Here is a 15,891-nt window from a genome sequence, read left to right on the forward strand (position 1 = left end):
GAGTAGGATAGTCAGTCCGCGGGGAAATTGTCAGTGATGGCAGGTGACACAAATGAAATGCTCTCACGCTTCTCATGTTAGGATTTTACCAAAACTGCCAACTGTGATAAAGGAAGAAAGAGGATCTGCTTATTCTGCCTTCCTAAAACTTAGCAGCTTTCGTGTGTTCAAGATTACGCTTATCAGCTTGTATACTGACAAACTCAGAGGGGTTACTTCAGAGGTTCATAGTTTACTGGATAAGTTTATAGAAAGGCCAGGTGAAAGCCAAGTAAAGTAGACTGTTTACAAAGCTCATGTCCTGGCTGTGTAGTACTTCCAGATATTGATGGGAAAAGACTAAAAACCTCCATTCCAAAATCAGATACTTGGGGATAAACAACAAGGTCCTGCTGCATAGCACAGAGAACTTTATTCAGTATCCTATGATAAAGCATAATGGAAAAGAATATAAAAAAAGAATGTATGTATGTATAACTGAATTACTTTGCTGTACGGCAGAAATTAACACAACATTGTAAATCAGGTATGCTTGAATTAAAAAAAATAAAATGGCAGTTCCATTGGGGAAATAAACAAAATCAGATACTCAGGATAAGAGCTGTCAAACGTCTGGTGAGGTCCAAAGAGTGGGTTTACAGCTGTGTTTTATAGCGTTAGTTACTCTTGTCCCCCACCCCACCTAGCACTCCCTCCTTTCACTCAGATAATTAGTTCTGTATGTAATTCCCAAGCAAAGACTATTATGTTCTTTCTCTTCTAAGCATTTCTTCGACTCTGCTTTTGAAAGGCGGGAATAGGCTTCAGAACAGCCACGTCCTTCATCTGTCCCAGCGGTTTCTGACCATTACCACTAGAAAGGAACTTTCCTTCCCATGACTGTCCTTCTGGCACTAAGATATTGTCTGAGAAACAAATTATCTGCACCCTAGAAAAGAGATATGGTATGAAGTCTAAGTCAGGAATAATGCTTATTCAAAGCAGTCACTAACTTTTCTTGAGCTACAAAGGGCTCCCCTCCTCATATGCAAACACCCCAAATACCTATGTAAAAAATCCTCATGGGGCTTCCCTGGTGGCGCAGTGGTTGAGAGTCCGCCTGCCGATGCAGGGGACACGGGTTCGTGCCCCGGTCCGGGAAGATCCCACATGCCGCGGAGCGGCTGGGCCCGTGAGCCACGGCCGCTGAGCCTGCGCGTCCGGCGCCTGTGCTCCGCAACGGAAGAGGCCACAACAGTGAGAGGCCCGCGTACTGGGGAAAAAAAAAAAAAAATCCTCATGAAGCTGAGTATTCAAGTGCTGCCACATGCACAGTGACCCAGTGACTGAGCTAGCACCAGCCATAGTGGGAAGATGAAATTAGCCAGAAATAACTCTGTGGGGCATTTGCACCCCAGAGAAGACGGGTCCCCCATTTTTCTCTGCCTGGGGCCACATAGCCTAGGGTGAATGTAGGGAGAGGGCAGCAGGCCGACTCTTCTGCAGCTGCTCCCTCCCACCCTCTAAGCCTATGCCTATGAATCTCCCAGCAGCAGACAGTTCTTTAAACCTCTGGGCTCCTGCATAGTTGCCTGACATTGCTTTGAGAGGATGTTCTGAGTTTGTAGTTTGCAGTGTTTTCTGAATTCAAAGCAGTAACTCTCAGGACTAGTATATATTCTGTGTTTCTCCATTTCCATTTATTTAAAAAGAAAATGTCAAGGCAATATGCATTTCGGTTTGCTTTGATGTGATTAATCAGAGCTGTCTGAGGAGCTGTTCTGTAGAAGAAGGTTCCATCTTATCGAATATGGCCCCAAGGGTAGAAATGTGGTGGAGAAGGAAAGCTGTGTGGGAATAGATTTCAACTCACTTTTTAAAAAATTCTTTTAGTAGTTGGAGCTGACTAGAGATGATATGGATTACCTGGGAAGACAGTGACCTAGAACAATGGTTTTCATACCAAAGGTACATTGTGAAGACTTAGATATGCCCCTCCCCCCCACGCACAGTGATTCTGATTCAGTCCATCTGGAGTGGGTCCTGGAGATCTGTATTGGTATGTAAGTTCCTCCAGGTGATTCTGATAATAGAAGATTCAGTGGCAGGAAGTATTATAAAAGGGAATCAAACGTTGGGTGGGACAGTTGAACTATAGGATTTACAGCCACTTTCCAACCCTGAGGTTCTGTGATTCTAGTCAGTCTTGTCAACTGTCCTTCATTTGTTCAATTGCACATCATTTCCCCGCTAAGGAACATTCTCAGTGCCAGTCCTCCTGGGGTAATTTTCTGCCTGCTGGTGGTCATTCTTGAACTGGCTCTCTCTCCTATTTTGGATGAAGGCCATCCTAACAGCCATGCTACAGCTGGCCTGGAGAAGAAGTTTGTCTAGTGACTCTAATGTTGATATTTGTATTCTCTCTCATGAAGGGTACAGTAGCCCACCCACCATCTCGTGTGTGTGTGTGTGTGTGTGTGTGTGTGTGTGTGTGTGTGTGTATGGCTGTAAATCAATCTCTGTCAGATTTTCTCCTCAGGATTTTAACTCTTTCCAAAAATGTTACTATTATTGTTTTATGTGTTTATAAAAGTAACACATTTCATTGAAAAAAAAAGGAAACATTTAGAAAAGAAGAAATAAAAATCACTAATAGGGCTTCCCTGGTGGCACAGTGGTTGAGAGTCCGCCTGCTGATGCAGGGGACACGGGTTCGTGCCCCGGTCCGGGAAGATCCCACATGCCGTGGAGCGGCTGGGCCCGTGAGCCATGGCCGCTGAGCCTGCACGTCTAGAGCCTGTGCTCCACAACGGGAGAGGCCACAATAGTGAGAGGCCCGCGTACCGCAAAAAAAAAAAAAAAAAAATCACTTGTAATCATACCCCACAAAGCGTTCTTCTGTGCTTATTTTAGTGCAGTTTAAAATCTGTCATGAGGGCTTCCCTGGTGGCGCAGTGGTTAAGAATACACATGCCAATATAGGGGACATGGGTTTGAGCCCTGGTCCGGGAAGATCCCACATGCTACGGAGCAACTAAGGCCATGTGCCACAACTACTGAGCCTGCGCTTTAGAGCCCGCGAGCCACAGCTACTGAGCCTGCGTGCCACAGCTACTGAAGCCTGTGTGCCTAGAGCCTGTGCTCTGCAACAAGAGAAGCCACTGCAATGAGAAGCCCGCTCACCACAATGAAGAGTAGCCCCCGCTCACCACAACTAGAGAAAAGCCCGCGCACAGCAACAAAGACCCAAGGCAGCCAAAAATTAATTAATTAATTTAAAAAAAAGAATCTGCCTGCCAGAGCAGGGGACACGGGTTCAATCCCTTGTCTGGGAAACTCCCACATGCCGCAGAACAACTAAGCCCGTGCACCACAACTACTGAGCCTGCGCTCTAGAGCACACGAGCCGACGTGCCACAAATACTGAAGCCCATGCACCTAGAGCCTGTGCTCCACAAGAGAATCCACAGCAGTGTGAAGCCCGCGCACCACAACAAAGAGTAGCCCCTGCTCTCCACAACTGGAGAAAGAGTGCAGCAATGAAGACCCAAAAACAAAGACCCAATGCAGCCAAAAATAAATAAATATTAAAAAAGAAAAACTTCCTTTAAAGAAATTACAAAAAATAAAATAAAATATATCATGAGCCTTCCCTAGGGCTGCTCTTTAATGTTTAACTTCTAAAGGAGGCACTCTTATTTTATACTGCATTCAGCATCTTATAACTATAGCTCAGAATAAATGGTTACTGGTATCAATATGACTTATTATTAGATTAGGGTTATGCTTAATTCCTCTCTACCCCCTTTTATAAGTATAGTTCAGCTCGTAGAGCTGGTCTGGAAAAATCTCATAATGGATAACATCCCTTATGACTTCACCCTTTACAAAATGTTTCTCTCTTGATAAGTCTATTTAATCATCCCTATGAAGTCGTAAGATGAGTATGAAAGTCATTGCCTTTTCCCTCCTTCTTTTTAGAAGTTGGTAAATAAATTTTATTTAAATAAATGCTCCTAGAGCATGCTAGACACTGTTCTAAGCCCTTTACAATTAACTTATTTAAACCTCATTACAACCCTATGGGGAAGGTAATATAATTAGCCTCATTTTACAAACCAGGAGTTTGAAGCAGAGAGAGATTAATTTACTTGCCTATACTGCCCAGCTAATAAATGGCATAACTGGGATTTTATTCCAGGCTATAACGCTCTTAACTCATATGCAATCCTGCCTCCCACCATTATAAAAATAAGAATTGACAAAATTCAATTCATCAAGCACTGCTTGAGCAGCTTCTGTGTGCCAGGTGCTATCATCCAGTCACTGCCTGGAGCCCAATATTTGTAGGACCAACATGTAACTATGGCACAGCCTCACAGTGGTGAGGGCTATATTGTAAATAAAGGTGCTGTCTTAGTTCGGGCAGCTATTACAGAATACCATTCACTGGGTGACTTATACAACAGACATTTATTTTTTGTAGTTCTGGAGTCCAAAATCAAGGCACTGGCTGATCGAGTTCTCAGAGAGGGCCCTCTTCCTGGTTTGCAGATGGCCTTATTGCTGTTTCCTCATATGGCAGAGAGAGAAAGATCTTTTCTCTCGTATTTCTTCATTTTGGACACTAATTTGATTGATGAGGACTCCACCCTCATAACCTAATTACCTCCCAATACCTCACCACCAGAGACCACCACACTAGGGATTAGGGCTTCAACATATGAATTTTATGTGGACACAAACATTCAGTCCATAGCAGGTATCAAGGGAAGTGAAAGGGCAGCAGAGGAATGAATTCCATCTGATGATAGAGTATATATTGTGCCAGTTGCTTTCAAATACAAGATTTTCTTTAATCTTTACAAAAGCTTCATAAGGAAACTGAAGATCAGAGAAGTAACTTGCCCAAGGATGCACAGTCAGCCACTGGCTGAACCCAGTTCTCTCTGTAGCCAGACCAGATGGCTTTTCACTACCCCATTGTCAAGGGAGGAAGCCCTTGACAATTAAGGAGTTCTTACTACATTTTAAATACTATGCTAACCAATTTTTTGTATTATTTAATATTCACCATAGGGACTTCCCTGGTGACGCAGTGGTTAAGAATCCGCCTGCCAATGCAGGGGACACGGGTTCGATCCCTGGTCCCAGGAAGATCCCACATGCTGCGGAGCAACTAAGCCCGTGTGCCACAGCTACTGAGCCTGCGTGCCACAAATACTGAAGCCCACGCACCTAGAGCCCATGCTCTGCAACAAGAAAAGCCACCACAATGAGAAGTCTGCACACCGCAACAAAGAGTAGCACCCACACACAGCAACGAAGACCCAACACAGCCAAAAATAAATTAATTAAATTTAAAAAAAAAAGAATCTTTAAAAATAAATTCACCATAATTTTTCAAGTCTGTGTTAATATCCTAATTTCACCAACATGAAACCTGAGATCCTAAGAGGTTGAGTGACCTGCCCTAAGTCATAGAGCTAATAAGTGGCAGATGCAGAATTCCAACCCAGACTCGTGAGACTTCAAAACCTGGGCTTTTAGCACAGAATCTCTCTTTTCTGAGATTACATAGTTTCTGAGGGGCCAAACTAGGATTTGTTCCACTGTCTCTTAATCCAAGTCTCTATTCATTACCCCACAGTGACTGTCACCTGGGCTGTCAGATGACAGCTTGCCTAGCATTGCATAAGGGTTTACTCACTTAGCTTCCCTGCAAGCCTGTGGCCGGTAACCTATATGGCATTTCAATTCTCCTTGCAACAGGGCCTTATGGAGCACAGGCAAAGGGATACCCAGCACCAAATGATGTTCCCACCATCTATTGCTCCAAGCCTGCCCTCATTGTTTGTTTGGCGGGAACCTGAAAACGCCAGATGGGAGATGGGTGAGAAGGCAGAGGAAGACAGTTGGGCTCATTAAAGCATGACCATGTGGTATTCTCTGGAGACGCTAGGTGTCAGAATTGATTGCTCAAGTTTTGCCATCCAGTTTATGTTTTCAGTATTTTGGTCAGTGACCAAACCAGGGCGGAGAGGATTATTTCTGCTTAAATAATCTAATTAATTGCTTGCCTCTTGAGTGTGAGAGAAGTGTGTCAGTCCTTTCATCGCAATTCAGTCTTTCTACACAGGTGACCCACCATTCCCTTAGGTAAAGATCTATGGGTCTTAACATCATGTATTTCTGCTAAAGGAGTCTCAGTAAAATAACTAGGTAAGGTGATGCTAAACTTTTACATAGATTCCTACCAAGTACAATAAAAAAGTCGTAAAATGGTCAACAACTTTTTAATCAGAAACACTGGTTGTTTGGGCAAGTCACTTCAACTCTCTGAGCCTTGGTTTTCACACCCAGGTCAAGAACCAGTAGCCTCCTTGATGATTCATTCATTCATTTACCAACAAAGATTAAGCACCTACTATATGCCCAGCTCCATCTTAAACCCTGGATCACTGTACAGATTATAGATAATACAGGTAAAGTTTAGCATAGCTTCTAATACTTCTGTGCTTACTCAAATGATATATGTTTTCCTTTCTTCAGAGTTTGAGCTTTTGATGCTCAAAACAACGTAGCATTATGTAGGGCCCTATTTCTCCACCCTAACCGATCTTGACAATAAACTATCCACATGTATCCCAAGAAGCACTAGGAGAAAGGACAGGGTTGAGGCAAGTGAAGAAAAAAGATAAGCCACATCCCCTGCTACCCGTGAGAAGGGTTTGCAGAGATCCCCAAGAGGCAATCGACATGAGCCTCTGGGATAGAAAAAGACAACTATTGTTGGGGATGCAGTGAATGTAAAGACTGTTGAGGAGAGAGATCAGTCCAATGTTTCTGATGTAACATTGCAAATAGACATCTAGCTAACCTGAATTTCAGTGTTAAAAGCAAATTTATTCTGAGTTTTGAGGCGAGCCTGTCATAACAGGTATTATCTCAGTGACCCTTTGCTTGAGTTTGGTTTTGGTTTATTTAATTCAGGACATTTGGGATTTGGGATGCAAGGAAGGGGGATGGCTGTCATTTGTGAGAAACTCAGCCCAGACGTCTAAGGAACTATATTGGTCTTAAAATTGTGGGTGACCATCTAAAATCTCATGTTTGTTGTAACCCATTGGATATGGGAGGCATGGAAGGTCCTTAAGTATTGCTTCCCAAACAGAGTGGATGTGGCCTGACACTGAAGTTAGCTGTTAAAAGATGTGTGCTCAGGCCCTATTTCTACCACTTTCTAATTTGGCAAGCTTCAAGTCTTAGCTTTCCCAGCCATAAAATGGGGTTGAGAATACCACACTTGCTTATGTCGGGGCCAAATGAGATGATGTAAATGTGAAGGAATTTTTCGTTAATAATTATATGTTAAAACTTCAGCTACCACTATATCATCATCATCATTATCATTCAAGAAACTTTCAACCCAAGTAGAAGTCACAACTTTCTGACTTCCTTTTTTTTTTATATACATCTTTATTGGAGTATAATTGCTTTACAATGTTGTGTTAGTTTCGCTGTACAACAAAGTGAATCAGCCATATGCATACATATATCCCCATATCCCCTCTCTTTTGAGCCTCCCTCCCACCCTCCCTATCCCACCCCTCTAGGTCGTCACAAAGCACCAAGCTGATCTCCCTGTGCTATGCGGCTGCTTCCCACTAGCTATCTATTTTACGTTTGGTAGTGTATATATGTCAGTGCTACTCTCTCACTACATCCCAGCCTCGCCTTCCCCTGTTGTGTCCTCAAGTCCGTTCTCAGCATCTGCATCTTTATTCCTGCCCTACTACTAGGTTCATCAGTACCAGTTTTCTAGGTTCCATATATATGCGTTAGCATACGGTATTTATTTTTCTCTTTCTGACTTGCTTCACTCTGTATGACAGACTCTAGGTCCTTCCACCTCACTACAAATAACTCAGTTTCGTTCCTTTTTAGAGCTGAGTAATATTCCATTGTATATATGTGCTACATCTTCTTTATCCATTCATCTGTCAGTGGACATTTAGGTTGTTTCCATATCCTGGCTATTGTAAATAGTGCTGCAGTGAACATTGTGGTACATATATCTTTTTGAATTAAGGTTTTCTCAGGGTATATGCCCAGTAGTGGGATTGCTGGGTCATATGGTAGTTCTATTTTTAGTTTTCTAAGGAACTTCCATGCTGTTCTCCATAGTGGCTATATCAATTTACATTCCCACCAACAGTGCAAGAGGGTTCCCTTTTCTTCACACACTCTCGAGCATTTATTGCTTGTAGATTTTTTGATGATGGCCATTCTGACCGGTGTGAAGTGATAACCTCATTGTGGGTTTGATTTGCATTTCTCTAATCATTAGTGATATTGAGCATCTTTTCATGTGTTTGTTGGCCATCTGTATGTCTTCTTTGGAGAAATGTCTATTTAGGTCTTCTGCACATTTTTGGATTGGGTTCTTTATTCTTTTGGTATTGAGCTGCATGAGCTGCTTGTATATTTTGGAGATTAATCCTTTGTCTGACTTCCTTCTTGAGTGAACCAAAATCTGTCACCTATACAATAAGACTTAATTTTTTTTTTTACTTTTTTTATTGCTTGTTTGAAGATTAGTAATAAACCATAGCAAATATTAGGTTTGTTTGTGTCTGTCTGTCTGTCCATCTGACTTAGTCTTTGCAACCCGTTTGAGATTTAAGTGATGAACCACTAAAATGGCCTAATAGAAACATTTCTTAAGAAATATGAAAGGGATGAACTTAGAAACCAGGGGGGAAAAGTTAGAATGCTCTAAGCAATTCTTAGAATAGAATAGTGAGTTCAGCCTAATATTATTTATGTTTGGGGCCCATGTGAGTTCTGTCACTTTATGCAGAATTTATTTGCATAGCCTAATCAAATAACCATATATTCTCTGCATGTTACAGTCATTTTGGCGTCATCTGATGTACTAGTGTTCCCATAATTAGGCTGGTTAATGCAAAGAAGCCAGGATAAAGTCAGGGCAGAGATGAATATGAATTAGCATTTGCACTTGGATTAAAACTGAGAAAAGCTGAAGTAGCTCGGAGTAGGCATTTTCTCAGTGAGTATCTTTCCACTTGGCAGTCTACCTTATCTGAAGTCTTCCTTGATCTCCTCCCAACTGTTGTATGTTGGGTGCAAGTAGAAACTCTTAGTGGAGCATATTGCTTTCATATCTGAGGTTAGATTTGAAGAATTTTCTTCATCTGTTTCCACTCAAATATTCTACTCTCACACTGAAATAAATATATTCTGAAACTCCATTCTGTAACTATAGAAACCCTGATCTTCAGTGCATTTCAGCTGGAAACACAAAAGAACGCTAAGTTAAAGAGGAGTATGTTGTTCATTATTGACCTATGAACAGCTTAGATTTCATAAGCCATTAAGTTTCTGTAGATTCAGGGTTTTTACCTCTCCTTTTTCTTTCCCCATTTTTGAAATTAGAGCTAGCCATATTTAAACAATAAAATGATGCTAAAACAATGCAATGAATATGATTTTAGTTGAACTGTTATTTATTGAGGACTTGCTATAATACACTGAGTGATATGTGGACTTGCCCTCAAGGAACATACAGCCTTGTATGCGCAACTCAAAAATAAACAAGACACAAGGAAACGAGATAACACCAATATAGACATACAAATAAATGTCGTGGGGCTTAGAGGAAAGAATGGTCATGTCTAGTTAGAGAGGCTCAAAAAAGAATCAGAAGTATTTAACTTCTCTTACCTCTTTTCAGCCCCATCCTTCAAATAGGCACAAGTCCTGCCAACTTTATGTTATTAATATTTCTCCAAACCTTCCCTGTCCTCCACCTCATTATCACTTCTCATCATTTCTTGCCTGGATTATGGCAGTAGCTTCTAAATAGGCCTCCTGCTTCCCACTGTTCTTTCCCTCCTCCAATCTATCTTCCTCCTCCCGCAGAGTCATGTATTTAAAATGCTAATGTCTATCACTTCTCAGATTTATAGCCTCTAGTAAATCATGAGGATTCCCCAAAGGAGAACCCCATGTCCTCAGAGTAGACAGATACTCTTTATAAGGAGGTCTCACCACCTCTTCAGCCTCATGTCCCTGTGCTGTATGTACCCTGTACCAGAATCTTCCTGCAGTCTTTAGCTTGATCATATCCTCAGGTCATGGTACATGTTGTTCCTCCTGTCTGGGAGATTCTCCCTAAACTTTTCCCACTGACAAGCTCTTTCTCACCATTTAAGTCTCACATAAATTGACACCTCCTCCAGGAAGCCCACCCCATTGCTTTCCACCCCCTCTTTATCTTCCTCCAATGAGATAAATGTGCCCATATTGCTCTCAGCAATCTTTTGTGCAGCAATATCTGTCATTTTATCCCTCTGTCCCTGCCAAGAACACATTACTGTGTGTTCATTAAAGTCGTGCTTTTTAATTTTTTTTTCTTTGTTCCCCAGCACCTTACTTGATACAGTGTAGGCATTCAATAAGTGTTTGGTGAATGAATGAAGGGGAAATAATGAAAACTGCAGAGATGGCAGTGGAAGGACATTGGGGCAAAGGAAAAGTTCAAGATTATCTGTAACATGTTTGGTTTTGAGGTGAAGGTAAATAAATACCCCAGTATTCCTAAAGGGAAGGGAACAAAAAGGAAACAAAAAGAGAGGAGATATTAGGAGATGACAGCTTACTTAGCTTCCTAGGTATTCATCTATGTGGACTGTGATTTCTTGAAATAGATTTTGATTGATTCAGGCATTTAAATAACAAATATTGGGGTTTTGTTGCTTCCAAATACGTGACTCTCAGTACATGTAACACAAAAATTGCAAGGAATGCGTTAGCAGCTTAGAGATATCATACCAAGACTTTTTATACTGAACAAAGAAGAGAAATATTTTAAATATTTTAAAACACATTTTATTTGAGCTGTAGGATAAGAAGAGGTGTTCTTCATTTGATAAGAAACTTAATCATAAATGCCTTGCCATGTGATAGACTCTTTATTTTCCATTTTCTTTAGGGTGGAAAGAAAGGAACGTGCCCGATTGAAGACAGTGAAGTTTAATGCAAAACCTGGAGTGATTGATTCAAAAGGGGTAGGTACAAAATAATCGAAACATTAAATTCTCTCGTTTGCCATGGATTTAACTATAATTGACATTTAAGCTGTTGCTAACAAACAGATCATGGAGCTACTGGACAGTAGAGCACTGTTATAAATGTATTGCTATGCAGTGATGTAATTTCTGATGAAGTAGATTTATGATAAATAAATTTTGGGAGTAAAGCTGCTAGTGGTCAGGAGAAATGATGGGTTATGAAGGTGATGTAATGACTATAGTGAGGAAGAAAAAAATAGTTTCGATGTTATTTAATTTTTTTCTTTTAAATTAAATATTCTAAAAGGATAGATTCCATAAAAGATACCTGCTCATCATAAAATATGTCTAGTCTTTTACGTATTATAAAGTCAGGATAGTCATGGAAATATACATATGGATCACCTAAGTGAATACATGGATTGTTGTGACAGACATAGAAAAGAAGAAAGTAAACAAATGAAATTTAGAGTTATGCAACCATCACCACAGTCAATTTTAGAACATTTCATCACCCCATAAAGAAATCTGTAGCTGTCACTTCCCTCTCCCTCAACCCCAGCCCCTCCCCACCCAGCCTAGGCAACTACTAATCTACTTTGTCTCTATATATTTGCCCATTCTGGATAGTTCATATAAATGGAATTGTACACTATGTGGTCTTTTGTGACTGTTTTTTTCACTTCACATAATGTTCTAAAAGTGCCTCTGTGCCTTATGTGTGTAGCATAAATAAATACTTTTTTTCTTTTCGTTGCCAAACAATATTCCATTGTATGGATATACCTCATCTAATTTATCCACTCATCAGGTGATGGACATTTGCATTGTTTTCACTTTGGGACTGTTACGGATAATGTTGCTATAAATATTTGTGCACAAATTTTTGTGTAGACATATACTCTTATTTCCATTGGGAATATACCTAGGAGTGGAATTTCTGGGTCATAATGATAGCTCTATATTTAACATTTTGGGGAACTGCCAGACTGTTTCCCAAGGTGGCTATAACATTCTACATTCCCACCATCAGTGTATGAGGGTTCCAGTTTCTCTACATCCTCACCAACACTTGTTATTATATGTCTTTCTGCTTATAGTCATCCTGTTTGGTCTGATGTGGTATCTCATTGTGGTTATGATTTTTATTTCCCTAATGACCATTGGTATAGAACATCTTTTCATGTGCTTATTGACCATTTGTATATCTTCCTTGGAGAAATGTCTATTCAGATCCTTTGCCCATTTTTAAAATTGGGTTCCTTTGTTGTTGTTGAGTTGTAGAAGTTCTTTGTATATTCCAGATATTAATCTCTTATCAAATATATGCTTTCCAAATATTTTCTCCCATTCTATGAGTTGTCTCTCTTGATAGTGTCATTTGCTTCACAAAAGTTTTTAATTTTGACAAAGACCAAATTTATCTTATTTTTTCTTTTGTTACTTGTGTTTTTGTTATTATATCTAAAAAACCAAGGCCATGAAGATTTATGCCCGTATTTTCTTCTAAGAATTTTGTAGTTTTAGCTCTTACATTTAGGTGGTTGATCCATTTTGAATTAGTTTTTGTATACGATATGAAGTAGGGTTGCAATTTCATTCTTTTGCACATGAATTGTTTTCTGTTCATTTTTGGATTGTTTACTGCAAGTGTATAGAAATACAGTTATTGTGTATATCAGTCTTTTATCCTGCTACCTTGCTGAATCCATTTATTAATTGTAGTAGCTTTTTGGTAGATTCCTCAGGATTTTCTATCTACAAGATCATATCATATGTAAAAAGAGAGAGTTTTACTTCTTTCTTTCCAATCTGGATGACTTTTATTTCTTTATCATAACTGATTGCCTTGTCTAGAACTTCCAGTGTTGGATGGAAGTCGCAAAAACATTCATCCTTGTCTTGTTCCTGACCTTAAGGGGAAAGCATTTAATCTTTCCTATTAAGTATGATGTTAGCTGTGGGTTGTAAAGCTTTTTAAATTTAGTATTTTTAAGTCATAGTACTAGTATCTTATTGCTATATCGTAAAATACCTTTCCCCACCTTCTGCCTTCCTGTTCTCTTTCTCTTCATCTCCTTTCCTTTACTTTTCTGTTCTAATAATTTTGGCTGTGAACATCACACTGAACCACAAGTTTAGGTCAATAGATGTCACCATGAAAAACGAGAAGAAAAGCTCACAAGTTTTGAGCCCTAAACCACAACACTGCCCTTTGTATTTTGAAGTAGAAGTGTCACTGGGCAGCCCAGTCATTGACGTAATAATTTACTTTCCCCTAAAACATTCAGGTGAAATGGGAATTTATTTAAACATGGTGTCACTCTTAAAAAAAAAAAAGTGAGGCTGTATGTCATCATGCATGGAGTCCTTTCAGACAAATACTGCTTCCGTACAAAGGGGTAGGATTTTTCATTGATTCTTGGTGAGAATTTAAGGATAGATTTCCTGTTTGTTTCATATATATAGTTGGATATACATCAGAGAATTTTTGTTGAATACCTACCATGTGCCAGACTCAGGATTAGAACTTGTAAAAGATACAAAGTGTAACATAGGCCCTTCCCCTCAAGAGCTCCTAACATCAGTTAGAGCCCAGATGTCTTTTTGTTAAGGCCAAAACTTGTGTTGTGTTTTTTTTAAATCATATTGCTAAATACAGTTAGGTATGATCCAATGAATAGAATATAAATTCAAGGACTTGAATGACTGTTGAAGGAGAGGCAGTGATCATGTGAAAAGGGAAACCCTGGACTGAAAGTCATGAGAGTCAGGTAGCCTGGGTTCTGGTTTCAGTTCATTACTAAGTCACCACTGCTCTTTGGACCTCATTAGCAAAATAGCAGCTTTGAACTACATCAGGGATGTCAAACAAGTTTCATCTCCTATGGGAACCGATGGATTGATGGTTTCTAACTAGAATATTGTGTTGAAAATGACTCTGAGGCCATATGTAACTTCAGCAGGAAAAGTGTTATGATTGATTAGTCATGCCTAGCGCAACATTGGGAATTGTTCTCTATTTGAGGTCCCCGGATTCAATGATTTTTTAAGGTGCCTTCCAGCAATAATTCTCCATGAGCCTGTGAATTAAGAAATAATAAACCAAAGTTTTCTAAGTCCCCATGAGAACAATACATCAATGAGAAGACTCTTGCCCTGAAGTAGAAAGCAAAGGACAATTAAGAGAAAGTGCACTGAAGAAAGGCCAACTCTGTGGAGAGTTGGGAAAGTCAGGAGATGCCACTCACTCTGAGCCTTGGACAAGGACTACAGAAATAAGTCATTGTTACAAAGGCCTCAGTCTCTGGGACCCTGGGGTAAATTCAGCATAATCTGAAGAGGAAAGCTGTTTGGAATGAGAAAGAGACTGGGATATTTTAAGTAACTTTATCATTAGATGGCATTCACAGAGCATTGTGAGATGTTGGGGATTCAGAGTGAAAGCCATGGTTACTACCCTGGAGGATCTTAGAATCAATTAGTATGTATAAAGCAGGCTGTGACAAGAGCCTTATTAGTAGTGTGTACAGAGCTATGGGGATTCAGATGAATGGATGTGGGAATGACCAGAGAGCACTTCATAGAAGGACTTGGGCTTTAATTAACCTATCAGTGCTTGAGTTACTTTTCCAGAACTATTCATTAATTTTTAAAAATGGAGTGCTGCACAACACCGGGTACCGTGCTAGGTGCCTTGTAGGGCAGCAAAGTGATTAAAAAGGTAAAGACTTTTTATACTTTTGTAAAAAGTATACTTTTTATACTTTCATACCATGGAGCTCACAAAGAGAAATATAAGCAGACAAACAATGGTGATACAATATCACTGATGATCCCCATAGATTTAGGGAATTAGTCTCTATTTTAAATATCATGAGATTGCACCTCAGGAAGATTAACTAATTTACCTAAGATCACACAGCTAGTATGTACAAAAGTCAGTTTTAAATTCAAATCCTTTTGACAGTAGAACATTTGCCCTTTTCATTCCTTCACACTATCCCTTATTCTGTTGGAGGTCAGAAGAAGAGAGTTACTAATTATGCCTTGGAAAAGAGAGAAGACTTCAAAGAGAAGGTGATACTTCAGCAAGATCTTGAAGTTTGAGTAAGAGTTTGCCACACATAAGAAATAGCATGTACGTGAAGGTGGAAACTGTAGGCATATTGGAGTAAGGCCAAGCAGGTCAGGGACACCAGATGGAAGGTGTGGATGTGTGGTGGGAGTTGTAGCTAATGGGGCTGACTGGGAAGATCTGGAAGGTTGGGAAGCTTGTATGGAAAGCCTGACTATGAGCTTTGATGCTTCCTGGGTTTGGAGAGTATCTATGAGGAAATCTGAGGCTCTCCATTACAAAGTGCCCATTTGCTACAAATGAAATGCCCAGGCTTTCTGTCCACCTCATGTGCCTTCACAAAGTCTGTGTCTACACATGCAAAGACAAGTGGACAGTTGTGTCAGTAACCCAGATAATTCCAGCCTACCCAGACCCAAGTGGCCATCCGTTTGGATGGATCTCCTTGAGAACTGTCTCAGTGCCCCAGATCTCAATGCACCCAAGCTTTCCTGAGAATGTCAGCTAAATTTCTAATGAATCTCCATTCAAACTAGCTTCTGGTGAAAACTTAATCACCACCTTAATTTCTTTCATTGTTCTTCTACCTTTTTTATCAGTTTTCTAATCAGCCATTCTATTTTATTTATTGAGACATTTAAGAATTTGTATAATCTTCAGAATCAACCTGTTTTCCATTGAAAAATCAGTGGTATTTAGTGATTTATGCTAAATTTTGTTTTATTTTTATTTAAAAGT

At 40.0% G+C, this 15,891-nt stretch overlaps 1 protein-coding gene across 8 annotated transcripts in view; it reads left to right on the forward strand.

The window, feature by feature from the left end:
• The window catches only part of DLG2 (discs large MAGUK scaffold protein 2), a 2,041,254-nt gene that overhangs the window by 1,964,117 nt on the left and 61,246 nt on the right, over positions 1-15,891 (forward strand). For all 8 annotated transcript variants that reach the window (XM_073808350.1, XM_019948680.3, XM_019948679.3 and 5 more), the window contains one exon: positions 10,997-11,072. In XM_073808350.1, coding sequence (XP_073664451.1) covers positions 10,997-11,072 — 76 coding nt within the window. The remainder of the gene's footprint in view (positions 1-10,996; positions 11,073-15,891) is intronic.

The sequence above is a fragment of the Tursiops truncatus genome, chromosome 8 (genome assembly GCF_011762595.2).
Source record: "Tursiops truncatus isolate mTurTru1 chromosome 8, mTurTru1.mat.Y, whole genome shotgun sequence".
NCBI classification, from domain to species: domain Eukaryota; kingdom Metazoa; phylum Chordata; class Mammalia; order Artiodactyla; family Delphinidae; genus Tursiops; species Tursiops truncatus.